Here is a 14,700-nt window from a genome sequence, read left to right as displayed (position 1 = left end):
CCCTGCTCGCAGCTGCTCCCCCGGCAGAGCCGGAGGCATCGCCCGGCGCCCGGGCTGATTTATGGAAGAAAGATCAATTCGGCGATTAAAGGCACCAAGTTGGGACGTTTGGGTATTTTGCTGTCCTCAGAAGTGAAAAAGCTGTTTGCTTTATCAGCTGAATGATTTATTAATTACAGCACTTGCACCTGTCCTGTGATAGCACATAACAAAGTATCTTTGTACAGTTCACTGCTGTCAAAAGACTAGAAAAATAATTTTTTTAAAAAAGAGCACAAGCCCCACGGCACCTAACAGACACCTGCAGCAACAAACCCCAACCCATGTGGTGGTATTTTCCCTGTCCCCAGGGTCCCCAGCCCCAGAACCGGAGGAGCGATGCTCATTTCCCAGAGCCTGCAGGCTTCCCCGAGCCCCAGCTGGAGGGAACTAGGGCAGCCCTTGCATCTAACTGAAATGCATCACAAGCCAGTATCATCCACTTCACCAACTGGTAAACAGGCATAAGGGACAGGGTTCAATTTCCCCAAGAACTGAAGAAGTTTTTCCCTGCATTGAGAAAGTTTCAAATTTTGAATGATTTTCTACTAACCCTTTCACAGGTGCCAACCACCTGCAATTCCTACAAGATGTTGCTTAATTCCCCTTGGAAACTAGGGTCTACACAGAAGCTCCAACAAAAAAAAAAAAGAGGCTAATATCATTTGGGGCATTTTGGCTTGTGGAAGTAAGAATTGGGCCAAAATGCACCAGTTTTTCACTTCTAGGTCAATGCCCCATTCATCGCATGCTGAAGCATGTTTACCCTGAGCGAATTTTGAATGGGATGAACAGGATAGGGCCCAGCAAAACAAACCCACATCATACAGTGCATTCAAAAAAATCTTTAATAAACCTTTAAATGGCAAGGCAAGCAACCTACCACAGCCAGGTAAATATATTGAGAAAGTTTTTATTAGAAGGTATCTTTCTGCCAAAATAAATAGTTACATTTTCTTCAGCAAAATATTAGAAAAAAAGAAACAGAAGGAAAAAAAAAAATCAACAATTTAATACTGAACTTTTAAAGTGACTGTGAACACTACTTAGTGACATTGCCATGTAAATACATAACTTGCGTATGCTGTTGCTGCTAATTGCTGCTCTGACATCAGTAATTGCTGCTGTCTAGTTGCTGCTCTGACATCAGTGATTTCCACAGGATCTCCACATGCATTGTGTGCTTAAGGGTCTTCTCAAACTCAGCAACAGCAGCAGAGTCCCAGCACACATTTAGCTCGAAGAGCTGCTTTAGATGCTGTTTTCAAGAGCAAGAGAAAACCTCAACCAAAAGAGGTATTTATTTCAAAGTTACATTTCTAAGTCTTCTGTTTGGAACTAGAGGATTCACCTCCCTGTGCAGGAGGGCTGATGTGGATTCACACAATGAGATGGATGCAGTTAAGAGACTGCCCCAGTGGAGCTGCCTGCAGATTGGAGACAGAGAGTGTCCCACAAGTAGGCAAGGGGCAGGAGGGAGAGGAGGTGGGAACAAGTCCTGCTGCACTCACTGCAGGGACACGGAGGGCATTCAGGCCAGACCCCACTGTAAAGGCACACAGTGTGTTTGGCACAAACAAACTGGCTAACATGGCAGCCAGGTGAGGTGGTCCATTTTCTCATTGACTTAAGGAGAAGATAGAAACAAAGCTTGAGAAAACTGCTGGCAAGGCCCTCTGACTTTGGCAGCGCTCAGCTCTGCCACCCACCACATCTAGCATGCGTTTAGCAGAAATGGACCCCTACGAGAAACACACAGACAGGTTTCAGCTCTTCTCTCAGAGGAAGGCGTGAATTACTAGATTCATTTTTTAAAATCAACAAAAACTCTGGGGAATATGCAAGTAGTAGGGACACTCCAGGGCTGGCAGACAGCAGATCCTCTTTTACTCTCTGGTCTGAGTGTTGCAGGTACACAGGCCCCCAAAAAGTCATGAGAAAACAACTCCTAGGTCCTACAGATAGTGGTCAGAAGTGAAGTATTTTCTCCTATCCCTTGAAAATCAGCTTACAACAGTATTAACAGTAGGGCACGCAGCAAACTAAACCCAACATACCACACACACATTGTGGCTTACAGAGCATGTAATAGATATGGACTGTTGTATACAACAAAAAACAGCTCTACAGTGTTGTACAGATTAGGGTCTAGTTAGATGCACAAGAAGTTCACCATTAGCCTTGTTAAAAGCAGCAAGTAGTACCTGTATCATAGGAAGAAGGGGAAAAAAAAAAAAAGTGGATTCCTGAATGCACAGACCCTTCATGTGAAACAGTCAAACAGCAAAGGTTGGGACCCTTGCAGAGTTCAAGTGAATGCTATAAGAACAATTGGACATGGACTGCAAGATGAACTTTTGGTCCAGGAACCTGACGTCTCAACTATGACATACTGGAGAGCGGACAGGCCCTGGAAACTACCCACTGAGCAGCTCAGCCACACATTTTGGTAGAGATTATTACCTTGTTTCTATGAACTTGACAAGCACAGTCTAATCAGCAGCCGCTGCCCAGAGGACAACACAAGCCATGAAGTACACCTAGAACAAAGACTTGAAGAATTCCAGTTATCTATCACAGTAAACTCCTCCATATCCAGTCCAGAGCCTATCAAGAGATTTCCAGGGACTTCAAAGGAGTGGGGTCTGATCTAGACAAGACAGTATTGCATAACAAAAAAGCTATTCTTCAAAAACAGCCACAGCCCTTTTTGTGGATCAGTGAGCAAGAAGATCTTCCCTACTTTCTTCATCCTCTCCAATCTGTGATGAATGAGCGGAAAGAATTTCAAGCAAATGCATGAAACCTCTTACAGAAGAGGAGGGTAGTCTGAGGTATTTTTGACAGATCTGCAATTTCTTTAGAAGAGGTTAAATCTATAAAGCCAATGAGCAATCACACAACAGCCATAGCATTACTTGGGGAATAAACACAGGCAAAGAAAGGGTTAATATGAAGTGGTGCTTTCCCAGTATCTGTTCACACTCTGCAAATTAGCATAGGGAAAACAGGAGTTTCCTCCCTGAAGAGTTAGACCTTTATATTTAAAGCCAGACTTTGGTTTGTGGTTACAGTTTGAAGTGTACAAAAGATTCTCTTTGAGAGGTTAATGTAATAAACTGAGACAAATGAAGTGAAACACAGAATGAAACTCAGGCCTTTTACCAGAAACTGTGGTTAGTCTCTTGAAATACATGGACCACAACCAACAAACCTTCTGGATCACAGCACTGGAAGACAGTCGCACCAGCCCAGTCAGTTCTGATGCAGAGGAGATCTGAGAAGAGAGGAAATCCAGGGGACAAGGGTGCCAAGCTGCAATTTCTTAGCACACTCTGTTGCCAAGATAATTTTGTTTCATAGTTTAGTGGTTTATATAATCATTTGGTGGTTTTACCAGTCCAGGAAGAAGGGATAATAAAAATAGTTGCGTCATTTTCTCCACCTGTATATTAAACAAGGCAGAGTCAAAAGGGCAGCAGCTTCTAAGCACAAGATTTTTCTTATCCAGCTTTGCCACCCACAGATGTTTTGCTTCTGGATGAAATGCCTTCATTACTTGCCACTAAATATCTTCATGTTCTTGTCAATTGCTCTGTGTGCATGAGGGACAAGAGACATGCATTTGACAAACTAAGTAGCTGTGCATGTGGTATTCCCACAAAGAAGGCAGCCCAAAGCAGTAGAAGAAATCCCACATCAAACCACAAAATAAACACCTTTTCTCAGTTCCAATTTTCATCAAATTAATCATGCTCCCACTGACAGTAGCTGGTTGCTGGTTTGATTAGAGTTATACCATCTAGCAGTAAGCTTTTTCTGCAGGCTTTAGACAATCACAAGATTGACTTGTTTTACAACCCAATATTCCTATTCTGGTTTCAGAATCCTCCAATTTTTTTCTCTTCTTATAGCGACTTCCCTGTTCCCTAACTGCCTTAACTACATGAAGCTTAAGACTAAATCTGACTGCGTAAGTGCAGGCCTGCTTCATAAGCTGTGCAGGCCCTTGTGTTAAATAGGTAGGTTATATCCAGGAAGGGCAGTGGGGTGACACCCTAAGCCACAAATTCATATTTGCACTTGCATCTCTCGGACAGGTGGTTAGCACCACAGCTGTCCAGTCTATTGCCTCCCAGTTTGCAATGGCCACTACAGAAGAGTCCTGATACTTATCACAGTCTCCACGACAAACACTCAAACCCATGCCCAGTGCACAATCATGCTGGTAGGAAAAGGCACCCACCACCTCACCCACACTCGTCATACAGATGTGATCAAGCGGATTCACTATTTTCTCCAGCCATTAGTAGAACTTCTGGGGTTACTTTCCCTTTCTAAATCAAAGGTACAAAAGAGAATCTATTATAAACCACTATTCCACATATAGGCTATGTAATCAACTTTAGATACCCTGTCCTGCTCCCCAGCAAAGACAGCGCATGTTTGCTTTGGCCAGTTGCATACTGTTTGTGCTAGGAGAGGTAGGAGATGGCTCATAGAGCTAGACACACTGCAGAAAAAGATACAAGGAGCTGGTTTTGTGTCAGTGTGAGGACTTAAGTACATGCAATCCCCACAGGAAGCCATGTCTCTCACCCTGTGAAGAACAGAGTTCATGCTTCTGCACGGCAAGTCACAACCAGACCGCCACTGAGAAGGCGGTACCTTACAAGGCAGAATGCTGCACTGCTACAGACCCACTAGCTCTGGTCTTTGGAGGGACAAGACTAAAGCAGTCTGTTCCAAGCAGGCTGCTTGTGCACCAATGCTCTGAACTTCACTTCTACTTCTCATGCTCCTGCTATTGCCAGCTGCAGAATTGTACTTGTGAGCCACAACGTGAGACAGGCAAACTGTGAGGATGGTATAGCTACAAGCTTACAACCTTCTCACTCCAAAGCCTCAATGTCCAAACTATTTGAGCGAAAGAGCCAAGCCTCAGTTCGGCAGGAGATCCCTTCTGAATCACCCACTTGAAATTTTCTTCACTTGTACTGTCCCTTAAGGAACACAGCCCTGTCAGAGGCAGCCACTTCCCCAGCACTTGATATGACACTCCACCACAAGCCACTCAAAAAATAACATGCTCTGCACAATCTCACCTTCCTACAAGCACTTCACATTGCTTCAGCTGCTAAGCTGATCCCAAGATAGTCAGGCTGAACTTTTCCAGGGCAACCCCACACTAATTCCATTCACAGTGACAGGAATGGGTCTGAAATTCAATGTTTCCCTGGAAAAAAAAATCTGTCTAAATTACTTCTTTAAAATAAGCTCAATGACTTACTTAACACTCATGAGTTCAAGCTGCAGCAGTTCCACAAGGACAAAAATAAAAAAGGGAGAGACTATGACAACAAGAATCAGGGTAAATACATAAGTCTTCTACACTTATTCAGTCCCAGTGCAGTCTGCAGCAGGGCCAGCTCTGGCTTCCAATGGGGATGCAGTTAAGGGACAGGGGAAAGGACATAGCTTCAGCAAAGAAGAAAGTCAAGAGGAGATTGGGAAGCCACGAGAAAAATTGGTTTGGCAAGAAGCTACTCCATCTTTCAGTAGTACAAAAAGCTAAGGGATGTCAAATGATTTAAGAAAAAACAAGATTCGTGCTCTAAAAACCGAAGGAAGCTAAAAGCTGTATGAACTCGAAAGCATAATCTACATCCTAATTATTTGGCGGTAAAAAGCCAACAGTAATTCAAAGTGCATTATTTGAGAGAGCCCAGCTGGGTGAGCATCAGCCTGGCCACGGGCAATGGCCAGGCCTCAACACAAGTCTAGAGCAAGGTATCAGCCCACATGTGTTTGTGAACACAGAGATCCCTTGCCTAGCCCCATGGGCTGCAGATGGCTAGAGTCAATTCCACCAGTCTCTATCCCAGGGAAATCCCCTTTGCAGCATATTCAGGAGCACAGGGCAGCCTGCCACTAAGGGATAAGCCTGGTCCCACCCTATATCCACTCCCCTTCCCACCCACCCTCATCCCCTCACGGCAGCAGGCTCAGAAGAGTGGCAGGCACTCTCTTGCACAGTCTAGAGATGGAAGCTTTATCTGAAACCCTTCCCGAGGGAAGAGGGAGGCCTGCATGTCCACATTGATGCAGAGTAAGCTCAGCATGAGCTGGCGCTGGTACTCCTCCCACTTCATCATGACATCAGATAGGGAACGGTTGCTTCTTATCCACATAGGCAGTGCTTCACCACAAGCTGATGCAGAAGAAATCGGCAGGCTCTTGGGCCCTCCAAGTTCAAGGTGATAGTAAAGCCTGAAAGGCAAACACATGCAAAGAATCAGTACACAGAAAGACTCAAGCAGGTCACCAGACCAGAGCTCCAGAACCACAGAGATATTTTGTTCAACCACTGACTGCATGATCTTAGCCAGAAGTCTCTCTGTGTGCCCATTTTCCGCCTCGCATCTCTTGATTACTCAGACCACGAGCTCTTGTGGTAAGAATCACCTCCTTGTACTAAGATCCGAATGACAGCTGAGACCCTCTGCCTACTACTGTAACACAGTTTCCACTTCTCATCCAAGCAACACAGTCTTGCCTCAGCCTCAAGCCCTGGCCTACTACAGGGGTTCCAGTTCAGAAGCACAGGCACACACACAGACCCAAAGCACTCTGTCTCATTTGGAAACCCTCTGGTGTTTCCTGGCCACCCTAGTGCCTCGCCACCCTAAACCAGGCCTAGATCAAGGCAGAACAGTAATTTGAACACAAATACCTCTTGGAAGGAACTTTTAGGGGACACTGGGCCAGAAAATGCCACACAGACAAGCACCTCTGTCTTATACAGGTAGCATGGAATAAGGTGGCATGTTGTTTTAATAAGATCTACATCATCTGCCCTATTGCTACAGAAACAGCTTCATTACAGGGTCTGCCCTGTAATGTGAAGAGGGAAGGAGACCATGTGCTGAGTCTATCCAACAGTTAAAGAATACAAGAGACCATGGACAAGATTTGCATTTTAGGTTGGGCAGTAAATCCTTCTGGTCAATTTGTGCCTTACTTGCTCTGCTGCAATGGAATAGAGTCTGTAGACATCAAAGGTAAAAGTGGAAATGGAGGGCTCCTCCAGAACAGTGCTGTGGAGAAAAGCGGCCATACCTGGCTGAAAGATGGCTACCAAGTTTTTTCTTGGCTTTCTTCACAAGATAGTTGTAGATTTCAGTCATCTGCTCCCTCATCCATCTGATATCCTCAGGGATATCTGGGAGCCATTCCAGCAACCTGGGAAGAGACAGGAGATGAACATCAGCTGGGCCACACAAAGGATTGGATGGAAAGAATGCCAGTTTTGCATCCTATCAATGGTTACTCATTATTTTAAGCAACAAATGCATTAAAAGCCATTTACACCACCATTCACAGCATTAAGGGAGAGAAGCTGTGAAGGATGAGAACAGTCCAGGAAGTTTTTCTTTACATTTTGTAATGATAAGACTTTCCATATTTTTCATCCATTTTCATATTTTGAAAGTGTTTTTCCCTAAGCCTTTCTATCACAAACTATCCCCTTCCAGAAACTTTTCATAGGATACAAGTTTGACCTGTCTTCCCAGCCATTTAAGCATAGTGCGGGAAATGGCCGGGACTACTCTACCCCCAGAAGTCTCTCTCTGGGCTCCAAAATTTATCACCATTTTCTAGGGCAAGTTACAGTACACAGCCATCTTCCTTCAAGCTGGAAGTTTTGGCTGTAGCTAAATGCCACATGCAGACAGAAAAAGTTTGGTTTTTTCACACTTCTGGTAAGTGGCAGGAACTCCTTTCCCAGGAAGGCTGGCACTGCAGAGTTAGAGGTTCCTACTCTCTGTCCATTCATGCTCCACTGCACTGGGAAGAAAATGACTGAGGGAACCAGCTGAAAGCCTACCTGACAGTGAAGGAAATTGCAGACTCCAGAGGCAGCATATAGGGGACCATCATTGCTGTGGCCACACGTATAGGCAGCATGTTGGTGATATCAGTCAAGAAGCTTCTTCTTTCAGCACAAGCCTCCAGAAGAGCTGGAGACAGAAGAGAATATGGCTGAATCCCCTCAGTGGGACTATCCCTTTCCTCGCCATACCCCAGAAGCTACCCAGACTGAGGTCTCCCCTCTCCACCCTCCACTTCTTAAGGAAGTCTTGCTCAGGGTAGCACTTCTCTGACCACTCCTGAGAACAGCAGCTTTTAGCTTTGTCAGACTCCCAAAGCAGTGAGCAACAAGATCCCCTCCTCTCCTTACCATGCAGAACACTGTCAAATGAGTCACCCTCTCCCAATTCAGCCTCCACAGGGCCAGCCACATCTTTATCTAAGAGGCTCCAACTCCTCCTAACCATTAGTGGGTGCCACTTAAATCCCTGAGTATGGCCAAGCTCAGCCACAGGCAATACCCACATCCCAGTAATCCTCTGAATGGACCAGGCAGCACAGGAAGACTGTTTGGGCTCTCTCCCTTTGGGTCATACCTTGGTTCAGTTTGGGAGGCAAATGTTCAAAGATGTGCTCCTCAACAACAGCAAGAGCAGTATTGTCATCTAGTTGGTCTTCAGCTTCTGTTTCTTCCTCTTTCTTATCTCCTGCAGGGGCTTCTATGGCAAGGAGAGAACGGGCAGGACTTGGAGGATGAAGGAGACCTGAAAAGAGAAGTCATACAACAAGGATGATACAAACTAGCTAGCTAGCCTTGCCTCACCTTTAGAGTGTTACCTCTCACTTAACCTTAACTCCCCTCAAACAGACAGCATACCCAGCCTCTTTGGTTTACATCTATTGTAATGTTTACCATAACAAGTTAGAAACTTTGCTGCTTGAAGATCATCCTCTCCCCACCAGAGATTCTAACTTTTCCTCTTTAAGTACCACAGGGTGCTGACTGGCAGTGTTTTATTGCTGTAATCTGCCAATCACCAGTCTTGCAGGCAAGATTTCCCTCCTGCAGCTTAATCCAGATACACAACTGCATGACTGCTCTTCTCCCAGTAAGGTATACCTTGGTCTACCTTGACTTCAGCAAAGCATTTGACACCGCTTCCCACAGCATCCTCACGGCAAAACTGAGGAAGTGTGGACTGGATGATCGGGTAGTGAGGTGGACTGCAAACTGGCTGAAGGAGAGAAGCCAGAGAGTCGTGGTCAATGGGGCGGAGTCTGGTTGGAGGCCTGTATCTAGTGGAGTGCCTCAAGGGTCAGTTCTGGGACCAATACTGTTCAATATATTCATCAATGACTTGGATGAGGGAATTGAGTGTACTATCAGCAAGTTTGCTGATGACACCAAGCTGGGAGGAGTGGCTGACACGCCAGAGGGCTGTGCTGCCATCCAGCGAGATCTGGACAGGCTAGAGAGTTGGGCGGGAAAAAATTTAATGAAATATAACAAGGGGAAATGTAGAGTCTTGCATCTGGGCAGGAACAACCCCAGGTTCCAGTACAGGTTGGGGAATGACCTATTAGAGAGCAGTGTAGGGGAAAGGGACCTGGGGGTCCTGGTGGACAGCAGGATGACCGTGAGCCAGCACTGTGCCCTTGCGGCCAAGAAGGCCAATGGCATCCTGGGGTGTATTAGAAGCGGGGTGGTTAGTAGGTCGAGAGAGGTTCTCCTTCCCCTCTACTCTGCCCTGGTGAGACCTCATCTGGAATATTGTGTCCAGTTCTGGGCCCCTCAGTTCAAGAAGGATAGGGAACTGCTGGAGAGAGTCCAGCGCAGGGCCACAAAGATGATTAAGGGAGTGGAGCATCTCCCTTATGAGGAAAGGCTGAGGGAGCTGGGTCTCTTTAGCTTGGAGAAGAGGAGACTGAGGGGTGACCTCATCAATGTTTATAAATATATAAAGGGTGGGTGTCACGAGGATGGAGCCAGGCTCTTCTCGGTGACAACCAACAGTAAGACAAGGGGTAATGGGTTCAAGCTGGAACACAAGAGGTTCCACTGAAATTTGAGAAGAAACTTCTTCTCAGTGAGGGTGACGGAACACTGGAACAGGCTGCCCAGGGGGGCTGTGGATTCTCCTTCTCTGGAGACATTCAAAACCCGCCTGGACGCCTTCCTGTGTAACCTCACCTAGGTGTTCCTGCTCTGGCAGGGGGATTGGACTAGATGATCTTTCGAGGTCCCTTCCAATCCCTAACATTCTGTGATTCTGTGGTATACATCACAGAGCAAACAAATGTGCTCGATCTGCTGTAAATTGACACTAGGTGGCATTAAACACAAACTCAACCTGCTACAATGGTTGGGAGGCAAGTCCAGCACTCGCAGGTAGAAGAGTGAAACAGTAGTGTCAAACTACCAGGCATAGGGGGCTGCTGAGGGCATGCCTGCCCTCTTCACTACTGTGCCACATTAGGCAGACCCTAGCTGCACATAAAAAGGAGCAGGGAATCTCCAGGGGTCCAAACAGCACTGATGCCTAACAACTGTGTTGGTATAGCACTGAGCATGTACTAAGTAGCTTCAACACCCAGTTGTGCCAAAACTACTGCTCTGGTATCAGAGTGGTTAGAGTCCTTCTGCTTTTCACTGGAAGTGTGTCCACTCCACCTCTGCTTCCTGAAGTGCTAAATTAGACTTATTAAATGGAAATTCCATATTTCGATATCTGACACACAGGTCAGTTCTGCCTTCCCAGCTTTTATACGGATCATTGAGTATCCACAAAGCCAAGCCAACCAGCCTGGCATAGAGAAGCAAGTCAGTGCACCATACATGCATTCAGTGCCTTACCATTCTTCTTCAGGAAGTGCAGTGCATCCCGATAGCCCTGCTTGCACATATCCCGCAGCACCTGTGGGCAGAGGAAGGCAAGAGCAAGTCATCTGGAGATTGCCTGGCTGAGCAGAGCAAACAACCAGCTCACTGCTGGCTTGAGAGGAATTCTCCCAACTCCTGAGCTACCTCAAGGCCAAGTCTCATCCCTGCCAGACTCCCCAGGCTTTGAGCAGGAATGGGAGATATGATATAAATACATTGGATATGGGAATCACAAGGTAATTCAGATTAAAAGGGACACCTGGAGTCCTACCCTACCAGCTTAGAGCTGCAGCCACCTCATTTCCCCATCTAGAGCTGATGCTGCTGTGGGCAGCCTTCAGCAAGTCACTCTGACAAGCAGCCCAGAATATATCCAGCAGATGCCAGGAAGAGCCACTGTGTTTGCAGATAAAGCCAGCTAAGACAAGAGAAGGGGCAGAAAAAAAAACTTGTCCAAGTAATTCAGCGCATGAATGCATGCTTATTATGCCCAAATGCCAATGCTATCTGAGGCTGCATTTGCTCAGAATTATGCAAAGCTGTTTGCAGTACCACCTGCTCTACTAGCACTTTTCTAGGAGACAGTCAATGTCTTCAGGCTGGCACCTCAAACCTGACCTTAAAACACTCAAGAGCACATCGGTTCTGATGGCTGATACACCCTTGTTTACAAGTGAGCCTGACTTCCTGGCAAACACTACTCTAAAGAGAGCAACACAGGAATACTTTCCAAGCAACTGCTACCATCTAAACTCCAGATCTTCCAGCAGTGAAAGAAAGCCAAGCCACATATACAACCTTGTGCAGATGGCCAAGATTTGCCAAGTCACTGGGTTGATAATGTCAAGGTTAAAAAACAGACAAACGAGATACAAAACTAGCAGTTCCTGGAATCTTCTTCTGCTAAAGTGCACAGTATAGCCAGTGCCTATCTACTGTCCCCAAGTTCTGATGCTGCCAGAAAACTCACGTGCGGCTCTGGAGGAAACAGGGCCTTTGAGAGGCGGTACAGGTTGCGAAGGTTGAACTGGATGCTTGTATTGGTGACTCTTAGCTCATGCATATTTGTGGAACCGTCCCGTGGACAAATATCACTCTCTCCTGAGAATGGAGACACCGTGATTGTGTTCTTCAGCTCATATCGTGGCAAGTTGTCAGAAATCCCTCCATCGACATACCTCTGAAATCAAGACAAATTAAGCACTCAGTATTCTTAACTGATCAAGCAGCTTTTTTACTGTGCCGCTGTTCATATTTATGCCAACAACTTCGGAAGAGAATGGAGTACACCCAGCAGCACTGGAGAAGTCAAACCCAGTGATAGCACAGCGATCTTGTCTATAATCTCCTTTTGCTATGTGCCTTTCTTCCTACGGCCAAGTTTTGTTGGTCACAAGTGTTCAATGAGAAAGGCATATTCATTCACTTGTCTGACTGCTGACTTACATCTCCTATGGGGTTTGACTGCTGTCCAGTTAAATAATAAGACACATCAACAGCTACCTGCAGTGCAAATTAGAACTGATCTAAGCTGTCACACTGTGACAATGTGCAATTTTTCGCTTGTGTTTAAAATGAATAAACTCAGACACAAGTTGTCACTGGCAGAAGATTTGCTAACCAAAAGCAAAACCAGCTGATTTGTTGCTAGCAGCAATCCCAACACATGCATACGCATTTGGAATCTACTTGCTGTGGTGTGATAACAGAGTACAAGGGACTTGGGTTTTGCTTCTAACAGGTACCCTCTTATCAGAGAATGTTCTATATCTATGTACCATAATCACAATTGTGTCACCCTTGCAGAAAAGGCAACCCTAGCAGAATGTACTCAATTCAAAGCATTCGTTGAAATACTAAAATTGCACAAGGAGCTGAGCAAGACAATCTCTATCACAGGCCTTTGGCAGAGCAAGCAACATGCAGAAGATAAAAAGAAGGTCAAGCCAAAAGAACAGGAAGTTTGAGACCTTTAAGAGCAACAATGCAGGCTCTTGTGAACTCAGTTACAGAAGACTGTTGCTAATTTTGTATCAGGGTTGATCCTGCCATTAGCTGCCCGAAACCCATCCTTTTGGATGGGTTCACATGCAAATCTTCATACAGGAGTTACACGGCCTCATAAGCAGCAGCTGTAACATCTTCCAGCTCTCTGCTGGGTGAGGAGCTGACCTAGTGGAGCCTGAACCCAGGCAGACCATGGAAATGCTGATCAGAAGAGGAGTTGCTCCATTCTGCAACATGCTTTGCTTTGTCTCACAGGGAGACTGACCATCAACATCACTCTTTCGATACACAATACCTAGGAAAATGCCAGCTGCTTTGCCTGGAGGGTGCTTTGCACTTTGTTCTCTCATGAAAGATGGCAAACAGGCAGAGACCTCTTCAAGGAGCTCCTCTGAGACTAGGGAACAATTCATAGGCTCTTAGGCTGAAAGCAATCAAATTCAGCTGTAAGAACCCAGCTCCCATTGAGGCAACAGGGTCAGGGTGCACTGCACAGCAGGTTTCTTGGGGACAAACTAAACCTTGGGAATACCTCTGAATACAGCCTACAGGTTCAAGGGAAATGGCTTGTGATTACAGTGTAGAATACAGCAGCACTAACTCATAGCATAAGGCATTTTATCCTCATGTCAGGCCTCGTTCATTAAACACAATATCAAGACACACATAGTTCAGAGACTCCACCACCTACCTGGGTTTGGGCACTGAAAAAAGAGGAAGGATAGGATAGATTAATCTCAGGGAGAAGTATACCCTGTTGGAAAGAGGAACACTCAGCTTGCTTAAGGGTTGCTTTCTAGACAATGAGGTGCAAAAAATCAGTTGAATGCTTCCTCCCTTTTAAAGTGGGCATTAATTTTCCCTAAGCCAAAAGCAATCATATAGCAAACTGTGATTGTGGTCATCTCCCCAAAGCTGTTCTACTGAAAGCCATACTAGGTGCAGCTAGAGTTGAAGATGGCTGACTCTGTCTGCAAGGACGAGACCATGACAGGCTGAGTGGGAAGAGGACAGAGGCAGGCAGGTAGCACCCACTTGGTACAAAGAAGATGGAGATAAGATTTTTGGCCACTTAGTTCTAAGACAATACTAGCATTACAGTAAGGATGCAGAAACATACATTTACCTAAGGGTGGCAGCATGAGTGCAGGGATGCCATTAGAAAGAAGGCTTAACTACAATAAGGCTGTCAGGCAAAGACTTCTCACTGCATGAAAATCTTGGAATACATGTGCAGACCCCGCTCTCTGGTCCACTATTCCCCAAGCAATGCCAATTACTATTCCTTACTAAAGATCTGCTGCCACTTCTTTGTATTTGCCCAAACCTCCAGCAAACCAAGCCTAACCACTTCCCAACCTCCTGCAAAGCCTCTAACAGCACAGAGCCAGAGGCTGGAGGCCCCAGCTGCTTGCAGGCATGAGCAGCTGCAGCTTTTGGGAATGGTTCATGGGCTGGGGTATTTTCTAGGGTGCCCAGTTCTATTCCCTTATCGTGTCCTCCCATGCACAGGGCCCCTTATTCACATGAGCTGACAATTAGCTTTTTGATGCTTGTTAGGGGTTCATCTCACCCATATGCTACAGTTCACAGCTAGAGTGTGTGTTGACAGCTCAGTTATTGACCCTTCCATTTCCTGGTATTTGAGGTCCTTCTCAACCAACTTGATCACCTTCTATAACAAGGTGACCCACTTAGTGGATGAGGGAAAGGCTGTGGATGTTGTGTACTTAGACTTCAGTAAAGCCTTTGACACCATTTCCCACGGCATTCTCCTGCTCATAAGCTTCAGCAGCTCATGGCTTGGATGGGTGTACTCTGCGATGGATAAAGAACTGGCTGGATGGCTGGGCCTAAAGAGTTATGAATGGAGTCAAATCCAGTTGGGATGAGGCCAATTG

General features: G+C 45.9%; 1 protein-coding gene across 1 annotated transcript in view; it reads right to left on the bottom strand.

Moving 5' to 3' along the window:
* Nucleotides 1–868: 868 nt before the first annotated feature.
* PNPLA2 (patatin like phospholipase domain containing 2) overlaps nt 869–14,700 on the bottom strand; it is a 32,261-nt gene continuing 18,429 nt past the window's right edge. The window contains exons 4-9 of the mRNA XM_065635090.1: nt 11,763–11,972; nt 10,766–10,826; nt 8,508–8,675; nt 7,928–8,060; nt 7,159–7,281; nt 869–6,309 (exon numbers count right to left, since the gene is read on the bottom strand). Coding sequence (XP_065491162.1) covers nt 6,045–6,309; nt 7,159–7,281; nt 7,928–8,060; nt 8,508–8,675; nt 10,766–10,826; nt 11,763–11,972 — 960 coding nt within the window. The 3' untranslated portion in view covers nt 869–6,044. The remainder of the gene's footprint in view (nt 6,310–7,158; nt 7,282–7,927; nt 8,061–8,507; nt 8,676–10,765; nt 10,827–11,762; nt 11,973–14,700) is intronic.

This window comes from Caloenas nicobarica, chromosome 5 (assembly GCF_036013445.1).
Source record: "Caloenas nicobarica isolate bCalNic1 chromosome 5, bCalNic1.hap1, whole genome shotgun sequence".
In the NCBI taxonomy this organism is placed as follows: Eukaryota; Metazoa; Chordata; class Aves; order Columbiformes; family Columbidae; genus Caloenas; species Caloenas nicobarica.
This window is presented reverse-complemented; position numbering and strand designations above follow the sequence as displayed.